The following is a 27,279-nucleotide window of genomic DNA, read 5'->3' on the forward strand; positions in this document are numbered from 1 at the left end:
ATATTTATTTTATTTTTTTTTAGTTTTCAGCGGACACCACATCTTTGTTTGTATGTGGTGCTGAGGATAGAACCCGGGCCGCACGCATGCCAGGCGAGCGCGCTACCGCGTGAGCCACATCCCCAGCCCGTCAAATTTAATTTCAAGAGTAGAAAACACCAGTATACCCTTCTCCTAGATTCACCAGTTAACATTTTGCCTCGAGGATTTATTATTATCCACATAACCCTCATACCTTTATTTTTTAAAAATTTTTTTAGTTATACACGGACACAATATCTTTGTTTGTTTATTTTTATGCAGTGCTGAGGATCAAACTCAGTGACTTACATGTGGGAGGCAAGTGTTCTGCCAGTAAGCAACAACCTCAGCCCCTGTACCTTTATAATTAATTTTGCTGAACCATTTGAGAATATGTTGAAGTCATCATGACTCTTTAAATACTTCACAGATTTCCTAAGAACAAGAACATTCCTTACATGATAATAGAAGAATTATAAAATTTAGACAATTTAACATTGATAAAATGCTGTTATTATTCATATGCATATTTTAAATGTCCTAATCACGACTTTTATAGAACTTTTTCTTTTCCTTAGTTGTCATATTTCTTTAGTTTTCTTTAATCTGGGATAGTTCCTCAGGCTTAATCTTTTGTGACATTAATGTTTTTTTGTTTGTTTGTTTTTAAGTTGGACACAATACCTTTGTTTTTATTTATTTATTTACTTGTTTTTTATGTGGTGCTGAGGATTCACGCACTAGGCGAGCACTCTACCACTGAGCCACAACCCCAGCCCCATGACAGTAATATTTTTGAAGGGTGCAGGTCATCTACTTTTGTAGAATGTTTCATAATTTTGAGTTATCTAATTTTTTCCTTACTTTTATGCATTTTTGGAAAAATACTATATAAGTACTGTTATGTCTTCTCAGAACATTATATAAGAAAGCATATAATGTTGCTTTGTCTCATTATTGGGAATCTTAACTTTAATGACTTCGTTAAGATTGTATCTGCCTTGTTTCTCCACTGTACAGTTGTCATTTCTCCCTTTTATAACTAACAAGGAAGCAATGGGGAAGTATTTTGAAACTACCTTAATTGTTTGCTGTCTATCAAACTTTCACACAGTGGTTTTAGTATCCATTTTGCCTGAATTATTTATAATTACTCGTTTCAAAATGGTAACATTTTAATTTATTTTCTTGATAAACTGTGATAAATGTTAGGAGCAGAGGAGAGTTGTTGAAGATTGAATTTCCAAAAGTTTTGGAAATGGCACTTTTTTTTCCATTTTTCATTTTCAGAAGATTCTGTGCCCACACCTGATGAAGTTAGCATGCTGACAGCAATTGCACTCTTCCTGTGGTCTGCTAGTAGTGAAATAATAGGAGTCCAGTCATTACAGAATGGCTGCATGAACAGATTTAAAAATGCATTAAATTCATGTGACCCATGGGTAAGTTACACCTAAGCAAACATTCCACTTTATCAGGAGAATATCTGGTTGATTCATTAAAATGTGTTATATATAAGGAAAACCTAAGTATTTACAGTAAGAGTTTTAAATGGAAAAACTAGAAAATATCACTGGGTTTAACTATAGGAGAAACACATTTGTTTGTTTACTTAAATATGCAGAAATTCTCTAATATCTTTGATTAGTTCTCGGCCATATTAAGAGAGACTTTTCAGGGTTTCCAATATTTATTTAAATGATACCCACTACATTAATGGATAAATTTATATTATTACATATTTTAATAAGCGTATTCGAAACTTGTTTGTTTAGAAAACATGTTTTATTATTTTACAGTGTTGAAGTCTAAAGTTATGATTATCAAATCTTCTGCGTATCAGGAAAAATAAAACAACTTAGGAACATTCCTGGCCTCCTAGCTCCCTGAATCAGAGTCTTCAGAGTTGTGACTCAGGAATCTGTATTTTTAAAATGCTCCCCAGGTATTTCTGATGTCAGTGAAGTTTGGCAATTTGTATTCTACAAAGTGCTGAAACAATTTTATTCCACTATTTTCCCCAAATATTTATAACTTTTCTTCCTTCCCTTCTTCCTTTTTTAAAAAATAATTATTCATATGAAGTTTTTCTAATCTAAAAGCCAGTGAGACTTTATTTTCTATGGCTACAAAACTTAAATTGGTATAAAGAATTATTTCGAGAGATTCAGATTTTTTTGAGAGGTTTATTCAGTTAGCTTATTGAAAGAAAGTTCCATTACTCTCTTTAATTTCTCTTATATGGAAAATAACGTTTATATTTTCATTGTGCTGTATTACATACATATTAAAATGTAATGTGATTGTACAGCAGATAAGAACTATCATGTGTTAATTGATTGAATGATCTCCTTACATAGGTTCAAGCCAAATGTTACCAGCTTCTCCTCTCAGTCTTCCAGCATTCCAACCGTGCCCTTTCAACTCCCTACATCCATTCATTAGCTCCCATAGTGGTTGAAAAGCTAAAAGCTGTTGAAAGAAACAGACCAGCCAGTAACAATGAACTTTGGGCTGTTCAAGAAGGAATTAAAGTTCTTGAAACATTGGTTGCTCTTGGTGAAGAACAGAACAGTAAGTATTTTTAATAAAAAGCCATTACTCCAAAATGAAGATCTGTATTATACATAAATCTTATTTGATATTGGACATAAGCATTTGCAACAGTAAGTTTACTAAGGAGCAATTACTGTCTGAAAGCATAATATATTTGCTTATGTTAGTAACATAATGCATTGAATTGATTATTTTTATGAGCAGAAAGTCTCAATGAATTACTGATGATATTTCAACATACTGAGTTTTAAATTTTCTGGGAATATATCCTTTAAGACTGAGGAAAAGTACATATGTTCAATAGATTTTTTAAAATATTTTTTTAGTTGTAGTTGGACACAATATCTTTATTTTATTTGTTTATTTTTATGTGGTGCTGAGGATCGAACCTAGTGCCTCAAACTTGCTAGGCAAGCACTCTACCACTGAGCCACAGCCCCAGCCCCAGATTTTTTTAAATGGAGCTTCTCATATGCTTGATGGTTTGTTTGTTTGTTTGTTTGTTTATTTATTTAGTATTTCAACTTTTTAAAATTTTTTAAAAATTTTTTAAATTGATTTTTTAAAAAATAAATGACAGTGGAATGCATTACAATTCGTATTACAACATATATAGCACAATTTTTCATATCTCTGGTTGTATATAAAGTATGTTCACACTAATTGGTGTCTTCATACATATACTTTGGATAATGATGTCCATCACATTCCACCATGCTTGCTAACCCTCTGCCCCTTCCCTTCCCCTCCCACCCCTCTGCCCTATCTAGAGTTCGTCTATTCCTCCCATGCTCCCTGCTCCCTACCCCACTATGAATCAGCCTCCTTATATCAGAGAAAACATTGGGCATTTGTTTTTTGGGGGGATTGGCTAACTTCACTTAGCATTATCTTCTCCAATGTCATCCATTTACCTGCAAATGCCATGATTTTATTCTCTTTTATAACTGAGTAATATTCCATTGTGTATATATGCAACATTTTTTTTAATCCATTCATCTACTGAAGGGCATCTAGGTTGTTTCCACAGTTATTGGGAGCAAATTTTTACCCCTCACACATCAGATAGAGCACTAATCTCTACGGCATATAAAGAACTCAAAAAGCTAAGCATCAAAAAAACCAAATAACCCAATCAACAAATGGGCCAAGGACCTGAACAGACACTTCTCAGAAGATGATATATAATCAATCAATAAATATATGAAAAATGTTCTACTACCTTTCCAATTTCCTGTGAATAAAATTTTAAGAGAAGGAGTATTTGAAAATGAGATAATTAAGAAAAAGTTGAGGGCTGGGGTTGTGGCTCAGTGATAGAGCACTTGCCTAGTGCATGTGAGGCTTCAATTCTCAGCACCACATAAAAATAAATAAATACATAAATAAAGATATTGTGTCCATCTACAACCAAAAATTAAAAAAAAAAATGAGTGATAGTGTTGAATGACAGGAGAAAAGGTTATAACTCCCTTGACAAGGATGGAAGAGCCATTAGGCCAGACAGTAGGCATAAGATTAAGACATTGCCACTTTCTTCTATGACATCTAACCATCATTTTTTTCAGAAAAATAGAAGGGTCATTGGAAGAGTAAAAGTGTGCTTTGCAGGTAGGGGGACCCATTGGGGAGGAAGGAGGCAAGGGTAAGGGGAAGAACTGGGGAATGTAGTTAACCAAATTATTCTAGGTGCATGTATGAATATATCACAGTGCATTCCAATTTTATATGTAACTATAATGCATCAAGTGAAAAATAAGTACATAGAAGGAAGACCAATAGAAAAGAGGAAGGGAACCAGAGAGGAAGCAAAGGAAAGAGAAGAGGTAAGTAGTATTAGGATTGAAATGGAAAAAACTATGTTACTTCTTTTATGAATATGTCAGAATGAACTCTACTTTTATGTATAACTATAATGCACTGAAAAATAAACTTTAAAAAGTCAAGGATAAAACAAATTCAAGAATTGAAAATTCATGCAGTGGCTCCTGAGGCTGAGGCAGGAGGATTGCAAATTCAAAGAAGCCTCAGCAACTTAGTGAGACCATGCTTCAAAATAAAAAATATAAAAAGGGCTGGGGATGTGCTCAGTGGTTAAGTGCCCCTGGGTTCAATCTGTAGCACCAAAAGAAAGGAAAAAGAAAATTTACCCCTTTGGAATCATATCACTCAATATAAAGGTAAGTCTAAAAATGTTGCTGTCAAATTAATATATTTATTCATTTATTTGATGGTACCCTCCTAATGAATGTTCTATTCATTAATAAGATTCATTTGCCTTTGTGTGTGTGTGGGGGGGCGGGTACTGACATTGAACAGGGCCTTAAGCACACTAGGCAAGCATTCTACCACTGAGCTACACCTGCACTGTGTTTAGCCTTAGATTTTAATTTTTTTAAAAGCCAGCTACTTATTCTACCTTTTAAAAGTCTTGGTATATATATAATACAAAAACATTTGTAATCTGAATAAAGCTGTCCATTAAAAAATGGAAAAACCATGATGGTGATACATCTTATTTGATGTATCTTATTTAATTCTTATTTGAAATGGGTTATTTACTTCAGAGGCATTGCTGGAGTCTAATTTGCTATTAAACCATAAATTACACAAATAATACTTGAATATATTTTTATTATTAAAAATATCAAATAGGCACTCTCACATCAGACCAATCTTTGTTGTTATCTTTGTTATTTACAGGAGTCCAGTTACTTGCTCTTTTAGTTCCCACTTTGATTTCTTACCTGCTGGATGAAAATTCTTTTGCCTCAGCAAGTTCAGTTTCTAAAGATCTTCATGAGTTTGCACTCCAGAACTTAATGCATATTGGACCTCTGTATCCACATGCTTTCAAGACGGTAATGGGGGCTGCTCCTGAGTTGAAAGTGCGGCTAGAAACTGCTGTTCGAGCAAGCCAAGCCAGCAAGGCTAAAGCTGCTGCGAGGCAGCCAGCTCCTACCATACATTCTGCACCGACAATCAAGCTAAAAACAAGCTTTTTTTAATGTGTTTCTCCACTCATTTTTATATGTGTTTCACCTAATTAGTGGTAGCCACTGTACCATTCCAGGCTATGGATTCTATTTTATTTGTATATTGGTATTATAATGCTTCCAAGTAGGTTAAGGAAGTCTTGTTCATACCACTATTGATTTTTAAGTGATTTTTAAAAATTATGTGGTGAGTATGTTTTCATTTTTCTGCTAATAATGTTTCTCTTTTATTAATTTTTCATTGTTTTGTTTTTGTTTTTTGTGGTGCTGGGGATTGAACCCTGCGCCTTGCACATGCTAAGCATGCACTGTACTACTGAGCTATACCCCCAAGCCCTAATTTATTTTTTAAACACTGAACCATAGTCTTTTACATGCTGAATACATAATTGTATCGTGTACTGGGACAGACTGTGGACATTATCAGGGGAAAAAATAGGTCAAAATTCGGCATTTGTCATGAAAAATTCCATTGCAAAATAAGTAAATTTTAAATTTTCGAGAAACCAAAATAATATAAAGTCTCTTTCGTGGTGTACCTACTATGAATAAAATCACATTTTTTTAAACATTTCTCAAAATATTCTCTTCTGATGTATCTTTTCACTTTAATATTAAATTACTGAATTGTGTTTGTGTATATTTTAGTTGTTAATTGAATTAAAGTTCTTATCTAAAGGTCCATTAAAATGTTTCTAATGTAGTATAATGTTTCTATCTTTTTTTATGTTTTGTAATTACAGAGACTCAGGTTCTGACTGTGATGGTTAGTTTCATTCATCAAATATTTATTGAATGCCTACTGTGTATAAGGCATCAAGCTAACTGCTTCAGGGCATACAAAAATGAATTAGTCATAATTATAGTTATGCTAGTCTCTTATTCGATGGGAATTTTTCCTTGCAAAACAGATAATTGATTAAATGAATGTATACCACAGCATTTAGCAGATTTTAAACACCAAATTTTACCAGACAATGTAACAGACTATATCAAAAGCAAGTGACTTTTCTGAACATTTCAAGCTATATATTTATTTATCACTTGCTACTTGACATTTATTCTCACTCATACCTACACCATTTGGCAGCTAGCTTATAAATCCTTGCTTTCTTCCTGGCTCAGTCTTTTAAATACCTCAGAAAGTCACTTTCTCTCACCTGTTTTCTCACTGACTTTTATTTCTACAGAGTTGTTTTTCGTTTCTGACTTGAGTTTCCAAAGTTATTCTTCTTGGTTTTTTTTTTGTTTTTGTTTTTAATTTTGATAAAAGTCTATAAAATGACTTCACATATTATACAATTCATCTATTTAAAGTGTACAATTCAGTTGTTTTTATTATAATCACAGGGTAGTACAACTCTCACTATAGTTAATTTTGAACATTTTCATTACTCCCAAAAGAAACTCCATATTCTTTACCTGTCATCTCACAATTTTCCATTTCCCATCAGCCTTAGGCAACTGATAATCTACTTTCTGTCTCTGTAAATTTTCTACAGTGGTATTTCACATAAATGAAATCATATAATATGTGGTCTTTTGTGACTGGTTTCTTATCTGTGCATAATATTTCAAGGCTCATCCATGTTATAGTGTGAATCAGCCATCCATTCCTTTTTATGGCTGAATAATATTCCATTGTATATATGCCACATTTTATCATCCACTGATATATTTTATGAGTTGAAGGACATTTGGTTGCTTTCACTTTTTGCCTTTTATGAATATGATGCTCTGAATAATTATGTACCAGTTATTGTGTAGATATATATATTTGTGTGTATGTGTGTGTGTGTGTGTGTATATATACACACACACACACACACACACACACACACACACTTTTTTGGTTTTGGTACTAGAGATTGAACCCAGTGGTGCTTAACTACTTAGCCACATCCCCAGCCTTTTTTATGTTTTATTTTGAAACAGCATCTCACTAAGTCCTCAGGGCCTCACTAAATTGCTGAGGTTGGTCTTGAAATTTCTATCCTCCTGCCTCAGCCTCCTGAGTCACTAGGATTACAGGTGCACACCACCATGCCCAGCTGGATACATGTTTTAATATCTTTTGAGTATATCCCTACTAGTGGAATTGCTGACTCAAATAGTAACTTTATATTTAACTTTTTAAGGCACTGCCAGACTGTCTTCTACTCTCATTTTTTGCACACATGCATGTGTGCACGTATCTCCTTTTCAGTCATCTATTTATATAATATGTTTATTTCTGCCTTGGCTATTTTTTGCTGTTCTTGGTACCTCTCAAACTTTTCCCATCATTACCCCTTTTAGGGTAGACTGCATCGTATCTTAGTAATGTCTCTCTTCCCCTCCTCCCTGCCTCTCTCCTTTTTTTTCTCTCTCTCTGTTAGTACATCTTTATTCTTTCTCTAAACCTTTTTAAGCCATTGATAACTTAAATTCTAGTTTTCTACAATCAACTATAAAAGGAAATTCTGTTTGATGCTTTGTATTTATTAATATTTCCCCAGCCCATGAGATTTTTACAACCCAAATAATCATATCTATTTAGATTATAACATCCAGTGTCATAAAGCTAAAAGAAGAAGCAGCATTATAGCCAGTGAATTCTGAAGCATGATCTAAGTAGTTTTAATAGCATAAGCAATAAAGTATCTTCTGTTTGCTTTCCAAGTTCTCATTAATCAATATTATAGGTTTGGTTTCTCAATTTATCTAGAGAAAAATGAGCTCTGAAGTCAGGTGTCCCTGTTCTGAATAGATTCTACTAGTCACAGGGATAAAATACAGGACCACATCTACAAAATGAGAGGAAAATTTACTAGGTATATTTTCTTTGATCTTTTACATATCTAAAAAGTACATCTGTCTTCATAGTTATCTGCTTATTTTTATCAAGAGTGAATCTTTGAATAATCCTTTAATATTGGCAAATAATAATAATATTAGGTTTGATAAATAGTCTTTACATGTGTGTAAAATTGTTGTTACAGTATGAGAGCATAAAACATTAAATATGTAATGCAGGCACAGAAATTATAAAGTATTGCAGATCATGGGGCTTGGGTTGTGACTTAGTGGTAGAGGGCTTGCCTAGCACATGTGAGGCACTGGGTTTGATCCTCAGCCACATAAAATAAATAAATAAATGAAGTTGCAAAAAAAAATATTGCAGATCATTACTATCAATAAAAGCTACCATTTCTCGGCTGGGTCTGTAGCTCAGTGGTAGAGCGCTTGCCTAGCAAGTATGAGGCCCTGAGTTCGATCCTCAGCACCACATAAAAATAGATAAAAGCTGCCATTTCTGTTGAATGCCAGACATTATGTTAGACACTTTATATTCATTATGTCTTCCGTTCAAACAATACTGAATGATGGATATAATTAGCCAATTTCCAAAACATTTAATTTATGAAATAACTATTTAATTATATGCATTACTATTCCTCACATTTGGGGGGGTGGGTATCAGGGATTGAAGTCAGGGATGTTTAACCACTGAACGGCACCCCCACCCCTTTAAAGAATTTTTTTTATTTTGAGACAGTGTGTCACTAAATTTCTGAGACTGACCTTGAACTTGCAGTCCTCCTGCCTCAGCCTCCTGAGTCAGTGGGATTACAAACCTGTGCCACCATACCCAGCTACACATTTTCTTCATTCTTAATTGGAATTTTTGTGTTTGTGTAAGAAATGGCTAACGTATAGCTATAAATAAATTTCTTGCCTTAATACTTTCCATCAGATGGGTTATTTTTAAAACCTGATTTAATCATTATAAGTTCATCTCTAGTTCTTTCTTATAGAGCTCACAGAATTTTACTTAAGAATTTTATATATCATAATTCAGAAAAACTATCCCAGGTTTTTATAAAAATTATCCTAAGCAAGCATGTGATAATCATATCTACCAGTGACAAGTTACAACTACTCTTTCTTTCCCATTTATTCTATTATTTTCCCAAAGAGGAATTTGTTTACACCTTTTGTCCGATATCCACAATTCTCTGTCTCTGTCATTGGAACTCATGGCTTTCTACCTCAGTATGTTCTCATACATATACTTGTCTTTTCCCCTACCCGACTACTGTCAATTCTAGTCAAAGGATCCATAGAAATTTAAGTGGACTTCTTCGAGTATTCTAACTTCCATTATTGATACTTTCTTCCTTTCTTTTTCCTTTGTTTTTGATTATTTTCTTTACCTCTTTCTTCATTTCAAATTATTTCAAGTTAGTTTGTGAAACATAAAAGGGCTTTAATCTTTTTGGTTGGTTGGTTGGTTGGTTGGTTTTTTGGTACCGGGGATTGAATCCAGGGGTGTTTACCACTGAGCTGTATTGTCAGCCCTTTTTATTTTTAATTTTGAGTCAGGGTCTTGTTAAGTTGCTGAGCATTTTTGCTGAGGTTGCTGAGGCGACCTTGAACTTGGGATCTACTTGCTTCAGCCTCTGGAGTTGCTGGGATTACAGGATAGTGCTACTATGCCCAGCAAGGGCTTTAATCTTGTCCAATGAGCATATAAAGAGACTCAGAGGAAAAAGGAAAATCAATTTTATATCTTGTTATGAATTAATTTATTTCAATCATTAAGTTTACATTCAGCAAAATTTTGGAAAAATTCCTAGAACCTACCAACCAGAACAAATGTTAATATTTGACTTTATTTATTTCCATAGTTGCAATCATCCTACATAGTGGATGTTGTATCTTGCTTTCCTCTATTTATTTTATAAGCATTTCCCCCATACTACTACTCTGAGAATATAAGAGGGATTTAGCAATGACATTTTGATGGCTGGCTACTTAATGTTGGATGTGCCATTATCAATACATGGATACTTTGTTTCCAATTTTTACATTTCAATAAGTAATGTTGCATTTGACTTTTGAAAAGTCAAACTTTGTATATTATTTTCTTAGGATAGATTTCCTAAAAGGGTTATAAAAATATGACAGTTTTCTAGTCCTCCCAGGGACAAAAAAAAAAAAAAAAAGCCAGACTTGAATTTTGATAGATTGTTGAATCTTTAGAAAGTAGTATTTTTTGGAATAAACAGATTTGAAAATGAAACTGGGTCACTCTTTTCCAAACTCCAAGAAAATAATATAAAGGAGACCTTTTACATTGCCAAATATTTTGATATAACTAAGTGTTATATTTTATTAACGGCATTTTAGTTGAGCAGCAAGTAGAAAAGTTAATGGAGTTTGGGCTGTTTTTAGTGAATACTAAATTTTTGATAGTACTGTTTTGAATACTGTGAACCCTAGTGTGTATACATAGGAGGTGGAGAAGGGTAGAGGATGTCAAGGACAATGACAAACTGATGTTCATTTAAGCCAAGTGATTTAGAGGAACTCAGGTTTGAAAAGAACCATGTGATCATTAATTTTTAGGTAGGAGATCCAGGATAGCCTACCTGCATAAACAGGTCAGTATGTCACATAAGTGTTTTCCAAATTACTTAAAAAAGAGTTTCCTGGGGCTGGGGTTTTGGCTCAGAGGTAGAGAGCTCGCCTGGCATGCATGAGGCTCTGGGTTCGATCCTCAGCACCACGTAAAGTAAAACGAAGACAGTGTGTCCACCTATAACTAAAAAATAAATATTTTAAAAAAGTTTCCTAAGCTGTAAAATTAAAATGGAGCTGGGTGTGGTGGCTCACGCCTGTAATCCTAGTGGCTCAGGAAGCTGAGGCAGGAGGATTGTGAGTTCAAAGTCAACTCAGCAACTTAGTGAGACTCTCAGTAACTCAGTAAGACACTATCTCAAAATAAAAAGTGCTGGCCCAGTGGTTAAGAGCCTCTAGGTTCAATCCCTAGTAAACCACCCCTCCTCAAATGGATTGCCTTATGACAGTGCTTTTCTTCACACTGGACACATGAATAAGGAGAACTTGAATTCCCCTTTATCAAAAAATTTTGTGATACGATTCTCCAAGGCTGTCTTTTATTCATTCATTGGACAATTTATGTATGACAGATGTTGGGAATATAGTGGTCAAACAAAAAAAAAATCTGTCATAATAGGCTTACATTCTGGCAGGAGATGGAATAAAACAATCACAGATGGTAGTAAAAAGGAAGGAATGGTATGAAATATGGCATGCAAGAGGACAAAAGGTAACATTCTTTTTAAAGGTTATCAGGAGCCCTTAAGATTTACTTTTTTGTCGTCGACTTTTTTTTTTGTCACAGACATTGAACCCTGGGTTGCTTTACCACTGAGCCACATCCCCAGCCATTTTTAATATTTTATTTAGATACAGGGTCTTGCTCAGTTATTTAGGACCTTGCTAAGTTGAACTTGCTGACTTTGAACTCGTGATCCTCCTGTCTCAGCCTCCTGAGCTGCTGGGATTATATGTATGTGCCACTATACCCAGCCACATTTACATCTTAAATAACCTGTTAGTTGTCTCAGAAACTCCTCAAACTTAGTTAATTTAAGATTGAACTCTTCATCTCCTTACCTAAAACCTGCTTCTGTGACCATGATCTTCCACTCAACAGCTAAATTCTCCTTTTGCTTAAGCCATAAGCATATCATCACTTATACTTCTGGCCTTCTCACCAGATCTCAATAAATTTTTTAAAAACATGGAATGCTTCACAAAGTCACATGTCATCCTTGCACAGGGGCTGTGCTAATCTTCTCTGTGTGACTCCAATTTTAGTGTATATGCCGCCGAAGTGGGCACAAGTCTCAATATCTTACCAAATCCTTCCATGTATCTTTATTATTACTATTACTGCCCTACTCCAGTTCATCATGCTCATTTGCAGTACAGATGATTCTTGACTTAACAATGTTTCATCTTAAACTTTTTTGACTTTATGATGGTACAAGCAAGAGTGCTACACATTCAGTAAGCATCATACTTCAAATTTTGCATTTTGGTCTTTTCCCAGGTGAGGAATAGCCATAGGATAGTCTCTCTCCATGCTGGGTAGTGGCTACGAACTGCTGCTCCTGGTCAGCTTCAGTTGAGCCTCATGCCACTAAGAGGAAACACAACCATGTCTCTACAGTGTACCCTGTTGCTAAGTTAGGACATTCGGTAGGTTAGGTATATTCATGCATTTTTGACTTATGATATTTTCAATTTAAGATGATTTTATCAGGATAAAACTCCCATCATAGGGGAAGAAGCAAAAATATAGCTGTGGATGGTAGGCTCAGCCTGGGTAGGAATCCAGCTATGTCACAACTTGTATAACACTGGTAAGTCACTCGTGTTTTTTTTTTTTTTTTTTTTGCAGAAACAGTTTCTGTTTCTGCAAAACAAGAACAATAATAATGTTTATCTCATAGAGTAGCTCTGGATTAAATGAGTTAATACCTGTAAAGGACCTTTAAATGTTGCTTGACCTTTAGAAAACAATTCAGAATGCTGTTTTCTACACACAAAATCAAATGACATATATTAAAATCTGACACCTTACTAAAAACTCTTCAGTTGGTTACCTTAGATAAAGACCAACTCCTCAACACAATTCTCAAGGTCCTACATAACCTGGCCCCTGCCTTCTTCACCTCATTTTATTTTGTGCCGGTATCTATGGCCATGTGGTAGTATCCTTAGACGTCCAATAAAGATCGAATTTTGGGCTGGGGATGTGGCTCAAGCAGTAGCCGGCTCGCCTGGCAGGCATGCAGCCCGGGTTCGATCCTCAGCACTACATACAAACAAAGATGTTGTGTACGCCAAAAACTAAAAAATAAATATTAAAAATTCTCTCTCTCTCTCTTTAAGAAAAAAAAATCGAATTTAACTTATAGGGACATTGTAAAGATTGAATTAAAACACATGAAATGCTCTTCTTAGTACATGTTCAATAAATATTAACTATAAAATAATTGTTATTACTTTTTGTGTCAGCAATATTGGGTTTCTTTCATCATATCAAATGCGCTACTTTTCTTCCTCTGAGTATTTGAAGTCTGCTTTAAAACTCCATTCTGCCCTCTTCCTTTTTTAAAAATTAAGGAAGAGTTAATTTTTAATTAATGTTGCAGCATTAATTTGGATATTGCCAAATACTAAGAACCATTTTATTTAAATTGTCTTGTTTTCCCTAGTAAATTTATATGTATTGGCTAAATTTGAATGCAGTCAGCTTATTGGTCATATTAAACATCATAAGTTCATGTGAAAGTCTGGATTAGCTGGTTCAAACCAGTCCTACTCTCCTACTCTTGTTACTTCATGTCCTGCTGCTGAGGGGAAATCTGGAAAAGGAGATAACATAGATAATGGTAGAATTTTCCATTATAGAGAACAAGAACAAGTACTATAATTAACACATATTGAACAATAATAGTACTGTATGGAGAGCCTGCAGAGTAGAACTGCAGTACATTCAAAATAGATTAAATCCTGTTTTAAAAAATCTAAGAAAAGCATGTGTCTTCAAAAACTTAAACAGAAATTAACTTCATTTTTCTTTGTTTTCTGGCACAAAGTCCAGATATTTTTCCCCTGTCATGTTTGTAAAAAAAAAATAATGTGCAAAAGTATATCACATTTTAATTCTTTTGAGGAGCAGTCTAACAGGAGTTTGGGGAGGTGGTGCTGTTCTGAATAATTCACACCTAAATGAAGTGTGTCTTCTGCTGAGAAAGTGGCTATACCTAGAAGCCAGTGTATTTCAGTTGCATTCTTGGCAGGAATAGCCAGCGTTCAAAAATGTTCTTCTCTCTCTCTGTCTCTCTCTCTCTCTCTCTCTCTCTCTCTCTCTCTCTCTCACACACACACACACACACACACACACACAGTTATTTTTATAGAATGAAGGTTATATAATTGTTTGAAATTCAGTTCCTAGCTTAGAAATGGGGGCACTTTTAGTTATTAAAAGAAAACAACAGTTGTTGAGTAGAATTTTCATTCATTGGAAATTTTAAAAGGGAAAAGGGGTAGAGAAACAAGAGATGGAGTTGAAGGGGAGAAAACCAGAATGTGGTTTTGTATGTGGTTTTGAATATGTCAAAACCCAGTCTTCTTTGCTTAGAAAAATAGAATTTGATCACCATTAATATTCCAAGAGAAGTCTTGCTACAGCTTCAGAACTGTGTAATCAATTTGGTATCTCCTATGTTATTTAAGTTTATTAAAGCAATCCTGATTTTGGATTTGAAGTATTTATTTCTCAGATTATCAATTATGATAAAATTAGTTTTAATTTAAAATTAAATGTAATTTAAATAAACTTATTAAACATAATTAATAAATAATTTTAAAATTAGGCAGCTCCTTAACCTCAACCATACTCTTCCAAGAAAAAATAATAATAGTAATAATAACAACAACTAACAGAGGCTATTTTCCCATTATATCACAAGCTTATGATGTAGATTTAGTTCTTGGACTCAAAGAAAGTTTCAAATGATAGAATTCCTTCATTTCTGACTTATTATTGGCTGTTTCCCCAACCAAGCCATTACCAGACTTCAGATCTAGGCAGTAGGTTTGGCTGGAGTCTAAGGGAAGTCAGACGCAGAGGCAGGGTAAGCAGTTAGGAGAAGGGAGAGAGATTGCCAAGAAGCCAGATGGTAGCAGAGGAGCCTAAACAATGGGTTATCGATAACCTGTTCTTTCCCAAAATTCTCTTCACCCTTGGGGTGGCCTCTCAGCTCCAGCAGGTTCCCCTTTTTTTCTGCTCAGAATTCTGAAAGAACTGTCAAGTTCAATTTGAAGTTTTTCTTTGGGTAAAGTCTCAAAGACTCAAATAACCGGTCATTTAAAATCACTTGAAAAAAAAAACAACACTCATTTTAATGAAACACACACACACACACACAAAAGCAGATGTATTGTCATTTTATAGAACTATAATGCTCATCCCACAACACATACACGTATATAACAAAAAGTAGAAAATATTCCTATTATCAAAATAAACTTTTAGTATTTTACATTTTTCACTTTAATCTGGTTTTAACTCTGTGTTCTTAGAGAACACTATTTTTATATTATTTAGACTTTATTATAAATGAAAAGACCAGGAAATCAACCACACTATGAGGTCTTAAAGGTTAGACTTAGGCATTAATTTTGTTTTGTTGATAAGATTATTTTAACTCTACTAAATTAAAATTCTGAATAGGGGGAGAGGGATGAGAAAGTAAAAAGAACAATAATTGAACCCCTCATATTTATCAGGGCCTGTTTTTTGTTTTTAATTTTTAGACAAATTGCTTAGGCAATTTTGAGACAAATTTGCTAAACTGTCCAGGCTGGCCTCAAACTTTGTGATCCTCCTGCCTCAGCCTCAGGAGTAGCTGGGATTACAGGAATGTACCACCCTGCCCAGCTCAAGGCCTGCTTTTTAATATGTATCATTTCAGTTAATATTCTGAATTGTATTAAAATATAGCCATTATTAGTATTTACCATATGCTAGGCACTATGCAAAGGGATTTACATTTCATCTCTCATATAATCTCACTGTTACTTTGTAGTGTAACTGATATTACCATATTAAAAACAAAAGAATCAAGGATGAAAAAATCTCATTTGCTCAAGGTTTCCAAATCTGGAAAATTATGTAGAGTATAAAATAAAGTTTAAGTTTGACTAATTACAAATGCTATGTCCTTTTTGGCATTAACTTTTAAAGGATATTTCCCTGAAATTCAAGAGACATTTTTGCTGTTATGACTGAGAATGTACATTGAGAGGAAGCTTCTGGGATGCCTATAATGTTGTATGCCATGATTTGAATAGTGGTTATATGGAAATGTTGAATTTGTCAGAGTTCATTGACTTTTTCTGTATATATGTTATATTCAATAAAATACTTTTAGCAATTCATAATTAATATAGAAAATGTGAAAAACAGAAAAGCACAAAGTGGGGCAGGGGAAACACCAGTAAGTTCACTACTAAAAAAATGAATAATTTTAGAAGTTGATTCATTTAGGAGGAAATTTGGGGATGCATGTACTTTATTATCTTAAAGCAATTTGAGGCAAAAGAACTACAAGGGAAGTTCTCCTATTTAAAAATATTTTTTTTTGTTACTAAAGAGAAATATAACCATATATGAAAATTTTTGAACAAGTGAAAATTGCTTCATAAGCCCATTTCTACTATAACCACTTTTAATATTTTGGTAAATTGAATGATATTCTCATGACATAAATCATCAACATTATCTTGGGTATAAATAAATTCTTGAAAAGGAAAAAAGGTAATAAAGTTAAACCACGAATCAAAACAGTGCTTTTTGCATATATATGGTAGTCCAGGTTATCTCAGTTTAATTATGCTTCATAGTCTGTTATGAATTGAGTTGAAGGAAGAATCAGCGCACATCTCATTAGAGAAAAACAGCTAACATTTAAACCTGTAAGATTACTTAAACCCCTCAGATAAAAAAAAAAAGTGGTTATTGAATAATTGTCTCCTTGGTACTCTGGTAGATCAAATGAGAAGAGTCAACCTGTTAATTAACAAAAAATCCCTGAATTAGCAGTCAGGAAATCTAGGTGCTACTTTTGGCTCTGGCACTCAGAATCTCATTGTGGACAAGAATCAATTTCTTTGGACTTTTGTTATTTGAGTTGTAAATGAGAAAACTGGGTTGTATCTCAAAGGACACTTAACATCCAAAATAATTTATGACACAGGGAATACAGCCAGGCCCTGATCAACTTCTTATGGTAATAAAGGATGAATTCACAAAACGGAAACATTCAATAACAGAGAGGCTAGAGCTTGCCATCTTTATTTGCAACCAGACCAGATACAATGTGTTTCCTGTTCTTTGCACAAGTATCCATGGGAAGAGGGGGAGGCCAGAGAGGACAAGGACAGGATGTCCTTCCCTTACATATCACTCATCACCCTATATTTTTACGTTTTTTTCCCCCCATGGACATCAGTTCTGATATCCCAAAAGATCATCCTATGTAACAGAGGATTACAAGTAACTTTTTAGGTTGAAGAAATAAGTGCCCAATAATTTCATTTTCAATTCTTAAGTGTTTTTCCTTCCTTTGTCCCTTTGTTGTAGTGAGTTTTTTAGTGATATAATAATATCAAGGTATTCAGAGAAGGAAAACATTTACAAAACGTCCATTTAAAAAGAATGGACTTGGGTGTGCCTTTGGTAGATTGATAGTGTTGCTAGTATGCAAGTGAAACGTGGAAGAAACTGGGAACCTGACAAGTGAGAAAGGAGAGGTCCCAAGATACCCAAGGGAGATCTGGTCTGAAGCAGAAAGGGACTTTGTTCTTTCAGATAGTGTAGTTTTTTTTTTTTTTTTTTTTTTAATTGTTCTAATTAGCTATATATGACAGTAGGGAGCATTTTGACATATTGAACACAAATGGAGGATAAGTTCTCATTCCTTTGGCTGTATATGGTGCTGAGTCACACCAGTAATCATACGTTTGTATAGGGTAATAATGTCAGATAGTGTAGTTTCAAGACATTGTGTGTGTGTGTGTGTGTGTGTGTGTGTATGCATGTATGTATATATAAAATCTCAATCTCTGATGATAGGAACTGTGAACTGTGTCATCTATCTTTACAGCTCCAGGGCGCGGGATATAACTGACAAATCAAAATATCTGCTCTACTGAATTGAGCAAAAATCTCGGGGAGTGGGGGATGATAGGAAAAATGAGACCGAAAAAACATATAGCCTCTGTTACTTGGTATCTGAAACATTTACAGGATTTACTGCAGGAATACTACAAAGGGAAATGGACTTCAGATGAAAGAGTTTTTCGGACGAGACCTCAACAAACTAGAATTCGGAACAAGCCCCAGGAAGCCGCTGTGTTGTCTTAGGGGAGAGATGAAAATGAAAACTCATCAGGCAACAGGTTTGAACCCCTCGGGTAAAGAAGGCAAGCGCGACCGCGACACGGAGTTGGCGAGTGGAAGGTTGTGTAGTACCGAGAAACTCGGAAGTCTGAGCTAACGAGAGGACTGAGTGCGGCCGGTTGGAGAACCAACGTCCTGCAGTTGGACAGTATAGCTTGCTTTGAGCTTTTTTTTTTAAAAAAAACAAAAAAACAAAAAAACAAAACGATCAGGAAGCTCTAAAAGATGTGCAACTCGGGCTGATATTTTAGCGTGATAACTTCCGTGTGTGTGAGAGTGTGTACAACAGGGAGCGCCGACCGTGAACTTCCGCAGCTTCTGCCCGCGGGCGCGGGGTACAGCTCCGCCTAGCCCAGATGTAGAGGAAACCCGCGCTGAGCGCTTCGAAGGCCCCTAGGTGGAGATGGGGCGGAGCAGAACCGCGGCCACGCCCGGTTCTGCAGGCCGCCCGCGCCGCGCCCCGCCCCGCGACTACATTTCCCAGCAGGCCCTGGGCTGCCGCGCGCCGCAGTTGACCCACTTCCCGGCCCGTCACGGGCTCGGCCGGCCCCCGCGCCCAAGCGGCTGCTCCCTGCTGACTGGGGTTGTGGGCGGGGAGCGGCGGAGGGAGGAGGAGGCGCTGCTGGCTGCCGCCGTTGCCTCAGCTGCTGGGCGCCTGGGCAGCTCTCTGGGTTTCTGCGGCCGCCATGGACGAGCAGGCGGGTCCCGGCGTCTTCTTCAGCAACAATCACCCGGGCGCCGGCGGTGCTAAGGGGCTCGGGCCTCTGGCGGAGGCTGCCGCAGCCGGCGACGGGGCGGCTGCGGCGGGGGCGGCCCGAGCCCAGTACAGCCTACCGGGGATCCTGCACTTCCTGCAGCACGAATGGGCCCGTTTCGAGGTGGAGAGAGCACAGTGGGAGGTGGAGCGGGCGGAGCTGCAGGTAAAGACCCTCCCGGCCAGGCCCTCTTCATCCCGCCTCTTTGCTCCCTTCCGCCCCGCCCCGGACCCTTCTCCCCCTCCCCCAGTCCTCTCGCGTCCCCTCCCCCTTTGCTCGCGCCCATCCCACCCAGAACCTCATCCCCTTCTTCCCTTCACCTTTGGCTTTCGCTGACCCCACTTTTTCCACCCGGGTTCTCACTCCAGCTCTTGATGCGTTGTTTACCCTCCCCGCGCCTTTTCCTCTGCTGCTTCCCACTCTTAACTCCCAGTCTCATTTCAACTCTCTTGCCATGCTACATCTTAGGGCGTCCCTTTTACTTTACTAATTGGGCTGACAGTAGTTTTGAGAGACACTGAGCAAAACATGCTGTCCTGCCGTGTCCCATCCTAGGTCTGGAGACGTTATCTGCAAAAGGTATTGGTAGTTGACTTCTCTTTCTGCAAGGAAAGTGATCAAAGAAGCCCAAGTTGTGTCAGTGGGGCCTTGGCTTTCAGTGAGAGACTGATGTTGGGCAATAGTGTTAGAAATATCAACTCCCTTTTTATGTATGTGAATGTCTTTTTTTCTGGCCTTTTCTTCTTTTTCACCGCTCCTGCGTTTCGTTTAGTTTCATGGATTTTGAATGAAGGACCTAGGTAATTGTGGTCCAATCATGGTTTGGAGATGGTTCCGGTTCTCAGAATCTAAAACTTGCCAAGAGTTAATTTTATGTTCCATGTTTTGTGAGCTTAACATGTATTTTTAAAGGGGCTAAAGAGGCTTCAGTATTAATTACTTGCCTTACATGATCTGCCAGATGAAATATATCCAGAGGTGAGCTATTGTGGGCCCTGAGAAAAATGAAAGTGAGTTGATACTTTACAGGCCATTCTGAGTTGGTGAGTTGGTTTTCAGTGCTGGTTCTTAAAAGTTATAAAGCACACACTTAATTTCAGGAGGAACTTAAAGAACTGTTATTGGTTGTGCCTGTTTTAGGGGCTAATCCTGTATGCTTAGGAAATTTGAGTACAGTTTTGGTTTGTAAAGTACTTGAAGTTAAAATGCTATCCAGTTTACCCCCCCTCCCCTCTTTTGTAACATGTATTTTCTTTGGCAGAGAGAGAGGGCAAAATATGTTAAGTAGAATCATATGCTAAAACAGACTGCTTTCGTGGAGTAGAAGTGGTTCTGGAAAGACCAACAAGGCAAGATTATAGTAGACAGGGTTATCAATAAGGACCATGCTTGCTGCTAGCTCTGTGACCTTGAGGAAATCCTTTAACCTCTCTGGGCTTCACTTTCATCATTTACATTCATGACATGTTTACTGAATGCCCACCATGTGTGTCTAGGTTCTGGGATTAACAAAACTGACAGAGCTTCTGCCCTCGTGGAGTTTATGTTTTAGTCTGAAGGCAAATAATCAGCAAGTGCAGCTGTGTAGAATAATGGTTTACAGTGGTAACAGCTGTGGGGAAAAACAAGTCAGGGTACAGGAATAAAGTGTGATGGGGCAGCTGTTTTAGATGGGATCATTAGGGAAGGTCTCTATGGAGATGATGGATGAACAGGTTGAATGAATGTGAAAGTGGTCCATGGTGTCTATGATTTCTTCTAAGTCTGTATTTCTACAGTTGTATGTTTATATTCTTTGGTGACTTTCATTTCTACTGTTATGGTGCTATAATATAGTCCATTTGAAATTTGTAAGTTTTCTCAGAATGAGTCTGATCATGTCTATATAGTACCCAACAAGTTTGAATGCTTATACATTTTTACCTTTATTAGTAATGCATTGTGTAAATGAGCTTGTGGATTTCAGGCTTCAAGAAAGAGTTAAAGGCAAGGGTTAACTTTAATGTGTGCATTTGCAGGATATGATTTTTTATATAGCTGCTTATATTTTAATTTCTGGTTTAGGAATTGTAAAATAAGTCATGCTAATTTGGTCAAAGCCAAACAAGAACTCAATACTATAAGTAGGAGTTTGGGAATTTCTAATCCATCCTGTCCTGTTCACCCTCTCCCTTATGTTTAAACTTTTTGATTTTTCAGTGTTGTCAATCTTTACTTTTTAACACAGACACACACACGCACAGTTTAAACTTCAGGTAGGTTTCTCATTCATGCTCATCATGTTAAGAACAATACATTTTTACAGTGTCTTGATTTGTGCTAAAATTAAGTTCCCATAGAGAAACTTAAAAACTCTGTCATATTTTCTGAACCTAGGTATTAAAGGGGAAGAGGGTTTGCAATAATCTGTGATCTTTGTCTCCCTTATTAGTGAAATTGGAAATTAAAAAAACATTTTTTTTTGCATCAGATCATCATTAAATTCAAATATTTCCCTTCATTTTTCTTCTTCACCATTAGAAATATTCCTAGTAAAACAATAGGAAATACAATAGTTAAATGAATTTTGATGAAATATGGATCATTTTTGATTTTTAAATTTCTTCTCATGTTATTAACACCAACAAAGATTTAAGATTCTGTCTAATTTGTCCCTTCAGGAACCTGTCAATTCTGCTCTTTCAAGTTGCCAAGGCAGAGTTTTCAAAGGCAATCCAAGGTCCCAACTACCTGGCCTGCCTCTGCCACCTTCAGATTTTGAGAGTAAGGAAACAGCTATATTGTACTGAAAACTTTTGTCATTTATTTTCCCAGGCACATTTTAATAGACTGTCTATTAACTTTTGGCAATGCTCTCCCACTCTAATAGGCTATTCGTGGGAGAAAAAAAGAATAATCAAGGTATTACTGAGCTTTACATGTGTGAAAGGAATTGGAGAAGGAATACTAATAAGATTTGAGAATATTTTCTGTATGTGAGACATCGTGCTAGAAACCCCAAAGAAACATGCAGTCTAGTTAGTATAATAGAAAATAAACAATATGTAGAAGAATCAGAGATTCTAATTTGCTAGGAAGGTTAATTTTCTTAGAATAGCATAAGAGGGAAGAATTGAAAGTGAAGGAAAGGAGAGCTGGAGGAAAATGCTTTGAGTTAAAGAGAACCCAAAGGTCAGTATTTGAAAATTTCTAACTATTAGGAAAGCAAATATATGAATCACAAAAATTAGTGGCCCTAGCTGGGAGCAGTGGCACAGTGCTCACAACCCCAGCAGCTTGGGAGGTTGAGGCAGGAGGATCACAGGTTCAAAACCAGCCTCAGCAACTTGGATCCTGTCTCAAAATAAAATGTAAAAAAGAGTCTGGGGATGTGGCCCAGTGGTTAGGTGCCCCTGGGTTTAATTCCTGGTCCTTCCCATAACCCATGCACTAGATTTTTGGGGATTACTAGGGTTTGAACCCAGAGGTGATTTACCACTGAGCTGCATCCTCAGCATCCCTCCTTTTTTTGTTGTTGTTAATTTTTAAATTGAAACAGGGTTTCTTTAAATTGCTGAGGCTGACCTCAAACTTATGATTCTCCTGCCTCAGCCTCCCAAGTCACTGGAATTACAGGTGTGCACCACTCACTGTTCCTGGCTTCGCCCTAGATTTTGATGATTATGTGTGGTAGAATTGGAAGAGGCTTGGATATTTACCAGAAAGTGCTAGAATTGTGTGTAGTTGGTGATAAGATTGTGTAGGGCATGTGGTGTGGAGGTTGTATGCTGGAGTATTCATGAATCTGGGTTTTGTCAGTAATAATTTATATTTTCATTCAGCAGATATTTCTTAAGTACCTACCTCATGCTGTATCCCATTTGAGGTACCAGAAAAGATACAACAATGAAGAGAGAATGAAGAGATCTTGCTCTAATCAAGTTTAAATCGGGAGCAGACAGTGATAAATACATACATAACATATTGGAAGGTGATAAATGCCCTGATGAGATAAGGAGGATGTGTAATACTTGAGAGGGGAAGAAAGTTTTTACTGATAAGATGCCATTTGAGTTAAAACCTGAAAAAGTAATAACCTGAAGTGAAGCTGTGTAGGCAGGGGAAGCAGCCAGGAGAAGGGGGAATGCTTGAAATGTTTGGGGAATAACAAAGAGGCAGATGTGGCTAGAGAAGAGAAAGCAGATGGAAGAAATAATGTCATAGAAGTACTGAGTCTTGCCTATTATACCTCAGCAAGATGGGCAGCCATTGTAATGTTCTAATCAGAGAGCAGAGGTAATGCTGTCTTTAAAAAGATCCCTTTGCCAAAATGAGAATAGATGTGGAAGGGTAGAAGAAGCAGGAAGACTAGTTAGGAGGCTGAGTTAATTCAGGCTAGAAATGAATGAGGGTGGCAGGGATATATGAATGTATTTTTTGTTATGTCATCAAAGTATAATGGATTCTGAACAGCTTTGAAGATACAACCAGCAAGATGTACTAGGCGTTGGATGTAAAGTTTGAGAAAAGGGGGAGTCAAAAATGATTGAAACATCTTTTGATGAAGTGGCTTCATAAAACTGTGGAGAAGACTTTCTAAGCATTTAAGTGGAAAAAGTAAGCACTTAAAATGACGTTTATTTTTATTATGATGATAATATATAAAATTGTGAAAGGCACAGTGGTATAGACCTTTGTTTAATTCCATGCTCTACAATTTACTGTTGTATATCATGCCTTTAATACATATTTGCCAAAATGACCTTTCAGAGCCTTGATTTCTTGTGTGTAAAGTGAGGATAATTAATTGCCTTGTGAGACTTAAATGAGTTATTTTAAAGTATCTGGTACAGGTGTGCTACATAACACAAAATAAGTGCTGAATAAATAAATAGTAGCAAATGCACTGTGTTAAGTTTTACTCTATTTCTTTATCCCCAGAGAAAAGTATAATCTTCAGTCATTAATTCTTTCAAAGCTAGAGCATGTATGTGCCGTCCTGGGTCCATGCAGTCTAGTATTCTGGTTCTGACCCTTGCACTAATGATGATCTTGAGTATCTGCTTCAAAATAGTTATATACTTTGAAAGTACTTGCTCTCTTTAATAACCCCCAGGCATCTGCTATCTTGGAATTCATATGAGCTCTTCTGAATATAATTATCTAAAGTTTGCATTATACCTTGGATAACATTGTACACATTTACTGACCACTCTATGCAACTAATCCTCAATTTCAATTGGTCCTTTAACTTACTTCCTTTATTTTTGGAACAGGTGAACCCCACGGTGGTATGGTATAATTTTGGAGCAGGTTCATTTTTCATTCTATTCATAGCCTTGATAATTTCACAATCTTTAATTATGAGGTTTTACTCTTTTAAAACATATCTTGTTATTTGTTATTTAAGTTTTAACATTTCTCAAACCTAGCTGAAGTCTTAGAATAATGTGTGGAACTTTTAAAGTTACCTATTCCCTGGGCTCCACCCCAGACCAATCAATAATATTTATCAGATTCTTTGGAAATATGGTCCCTGGCATTACTGGGTTTTGTTGTTGTTGTTTGTTTGTTTGTTTTTTAAAGCTCCCTTATAGTTGTAATATGAAAGGATTAAGAACAAGTGCTTTAGTTATTGTTTTTTATGTTTTTACATATACAAAACACACAGTATATAGTAAAAAAAATTTGGCAGTTTCAACACTTGTGTTGGTATTCCATATATGGATAGCTTTATAGAATTTGGGATATGAATTCTTTTTTTATTTCCATTGTTCTTTCTGATGATAGCTAGCATTTTATTTTTAGGCAGTAGAATATTATAATTTGAATCACCTCCCACTGACTGAAGTATATAATGACAGCATAATCTTTGAGCTGGAACTAACTTTGAAAATAACCCCTACTTTAGGTATAGGTAAAGTGAGGCCAGAGAGAGAGATTAAATGATCAAGAATGAAATAGTTTTGTATAAGCTCTGTCACTTAAGTTTCCAGATGTCTTTTTTCTTTTTGGTATTGGGGATTGAACCTACGGGCGCTTAACCACTGAGCCACATCCCTAGCCCCGCCACCCCCTTTTTAATGTTTTATTTAGAAATAGGGCCTCACTGAGTTGCTTATGACTTTGCTAAGTTGCTGAGGCTGGTTTTGACTCCAGATCCTCCTGCTTCAGCCTCCCGAGCTGTTGAAATTACAGGTGTGTACCATCATGCCCAGATCCAGCTACTCTTTTAAAAAGTCTTTTCAGATTCTACTTCTTGTTTTTTTTTTTTTTTTTTTTTTAAGAATTTCTTCTTTAGTTGTAGATGGACACAACCTTTATTTTGTTTATTTATTTTTTTATGTGGTGCTGAGGATTGAACCCAGTGCCTCATGCATGCTAGGTGAGTGCTCTACCATTGAGACACAACCCCAGTCCCACTATCTTTCTTCTTATTGTTGATTTTATTTTATTTATTTTTTTGGTTCTGGGGTTCGAACTCAGGCCATTACACATGCTAAACACACCCCAGCCCTAATATCTCCTTCATTCCTAAAGCTTTCAGAAGTAATCAGAGCCACACTAGTGCTACTTTTTATTATTATTTTTATTTGTTCTCCTTAGTTGTATGTGATAGCAGAATGCATTTTACCTATTTTATTTAAAATATCAGACACAAATATTTTACTGTGTTTTGCCACTTTCTTATTTTACATATGAGATTTTCTTTGTCTTCAGTGTTTTGTAGTTTTATTGATTTGTCAGAGCATGGATTCCTTTTTATTTCGTTTGGGGCTTTATTAGGTTTCTTAAATCTTTAGGTTGGCATTTCCTTAATTTTGCCTAATTCTCGTAATTTCTTTAAATATGTCCCCGATTGCACTTTCTTCTCTTTTTGAAAAGGGCTTTAATTATATGTATATCATAGGTCCTCTTCTTTCTCTAGTCTATATTTTCCATCTTTTTATCTCTGAATTTCTTTCTTTTTTTTTTTTTTTCCTTTTGAGACTGGATCTCACTGAGTTGCTAATGATGGCCTCAAACTTGCAATCTTCTCTTTATTCTCCCAAGTAGCTGGGATTACTTGTGTGTGCCACCATGCATGTCATCTCTGTATTCTGGGTAATTTATTTTCATTTGTCTTCTAGTTCATTTTCTCATGTCTTAATTCTAATCCTTTTATCCAGTGAAGTTTTGGTTTTGTTGACATTCGCCTTGGTTCTTTTTTCAATCAAATCTGCTGGGTATTTTTTCTCCCCCTCCAAATAACATTCTGTTTGTAATAGATATTTTCAGAATGATCTTTTATTCTTTAAACTTAGTAGTTATTTTATAATTACTGTCTCTGTAGTTCTTACATTTGAGATATTAGAGGAGGCTTTGAATGGTCTCGTTTTCTAGTTCTTGCTCACGATGACTTAACTTACTCTTTTGTATTCCTGGTTTATTTTTTGTGTTCTACTCACTGTCCTTCAGAAAGTATAAGACTAATATGAGCTCTGAGATAGAGGTGTCTTCTTCAGGAGGGTTTTGTTTTTGCTTCTTGTGGATGTCTGGAGGCATTATCAAAATTCAAAGCTACTTTAAAGTGAATTCATTGCTAAGATTTTTTTTGATCGCCCAGCTGATATAAATTATGATTATAAATACATTTGAGTGTCACTACACTTATGCCATTTTTGCTTTGAGATTGCTCTTTAGTGTCTTAGCTTAGTGTGAAGTATGTTACCTCTTAGAGTCTTCTATTTTGGATTGTCTGGGTCTTTGATTTTTTTTTCCCTTGGGTCTTACATGGCTGTCCAAACTAAAGTTCAGGTTTCTTCTGATTGGCCAATACCCAAAAGGGGAAAAAATGGCTTTTATTCTATGTACTTAACTGGATTCCCATGTCTTGTCGAATTTTGACCATGTCATTCCTTGTTATCTTGTCAGCTTTGTGTTTCTTTTAAGAAGATTGTAAAAATATTTTGTACAGAATTTATAGCTGTTTTCAGTAGGAGAGTTGCTGTAGGGCACCATTACTGGAAACTGATTTTTTTGATGTTACTTTCCAAATCTAACAAATAAGAATGACTCTAGTAATTATCTTAGGAACAATACCACTGATGGCAAGCAGTTCTTTTTTTTTTTTTTTTTTTTTGTTTTTTTTTTTTTTTAA

At 36.0% G+C, this 27,279-nt stretch overlaps 2 protein-coding genes and 2 non-coding genes across 6 annotated transcripts in view; 3 read left to right on the forward strand and 1 right to left on the reverse strand.

Moving 5' to 3' along the window:
• The window catches only part of Heatr5b (HEAT repeat containing 5B), a 77,784-nt gene extending 71,508 nt beyond the window's left edge, over nt 1–6,276 (forward strand). For 2 of the 3 annotated variants that reach the window (XM_048804555.1, XM_015479772.2), the window contains 3 exons: nt 1,312–1,463; nt 2,382–2,595; nt 5,281–6,276. In XM_048804555.1, coding sequence (XP_048660512.1) covers nt 1,312–1,463; nt 2,382–2,595; nt 5,281–5,585 — 671 coding nt within the window. In that variant the 3' untranslated portion in view covers nt 5,586–6,276. Of the gene's footprint in view, nt 1–1,311; nt 1,464–1,820; nt 1,967–2,381; nt 2,596–5,280 lie in introns of those variants that run through there. The other variant, XR_007348127.1, reaches the window with a different exon arrangement.
• Nucleotides 4,017–4,141, forward strand: LOC125617367. The gene has a single exon (XR_007348340.1). It is a non-coding gene; the product is annotated as a U6atac minor spliceosomal RNA (small nuclear RNA).
• A 5,883-nt stretch (nt 6,277–12,159) lies between the features above and the next one.
• On the reverse strand, nt 12,160–12,266 carry LOC125617342. Its single transcript, XR_007348321.1, has one exon. It is a non-coding gene; the product is annotated as a U6 spliceosomal RNA (small nuclear RNA).
• Nucleotides 12,267–18,958: 6,692 nt separating this feature from the next.
• Strn (striatin) overlaps nt 18,959–27,279 on the forward strand; it is a 104,386-nt gene continuing 96,065 nt past the window's right edge. The window contains exon 1 of the mRNA XM_048804947.1: nt 18,959–19,325. Within this exon, the coding sequence (XP_048660904.1) occupies nt 19,092–19,325 (234 nt within the window). The 5' untranslated portion in view covers nt 18,959–19,091. The remainder of the gene's footprint in view (nt 19,326–27,279) is intronic.

This window comes from Marmota marmota, unplaced genomic scaffold (assembly GCF_001458135.2).
Source record: "Marmota marmota marmota unplaced genomic scaffold, marMar, whole genome shotgun sequence".
NCBI lineage: Eukaryota > Metazoa > Chordata > Mammalia > Rodentia > Sciuridae > Marmota > Marmota marmota.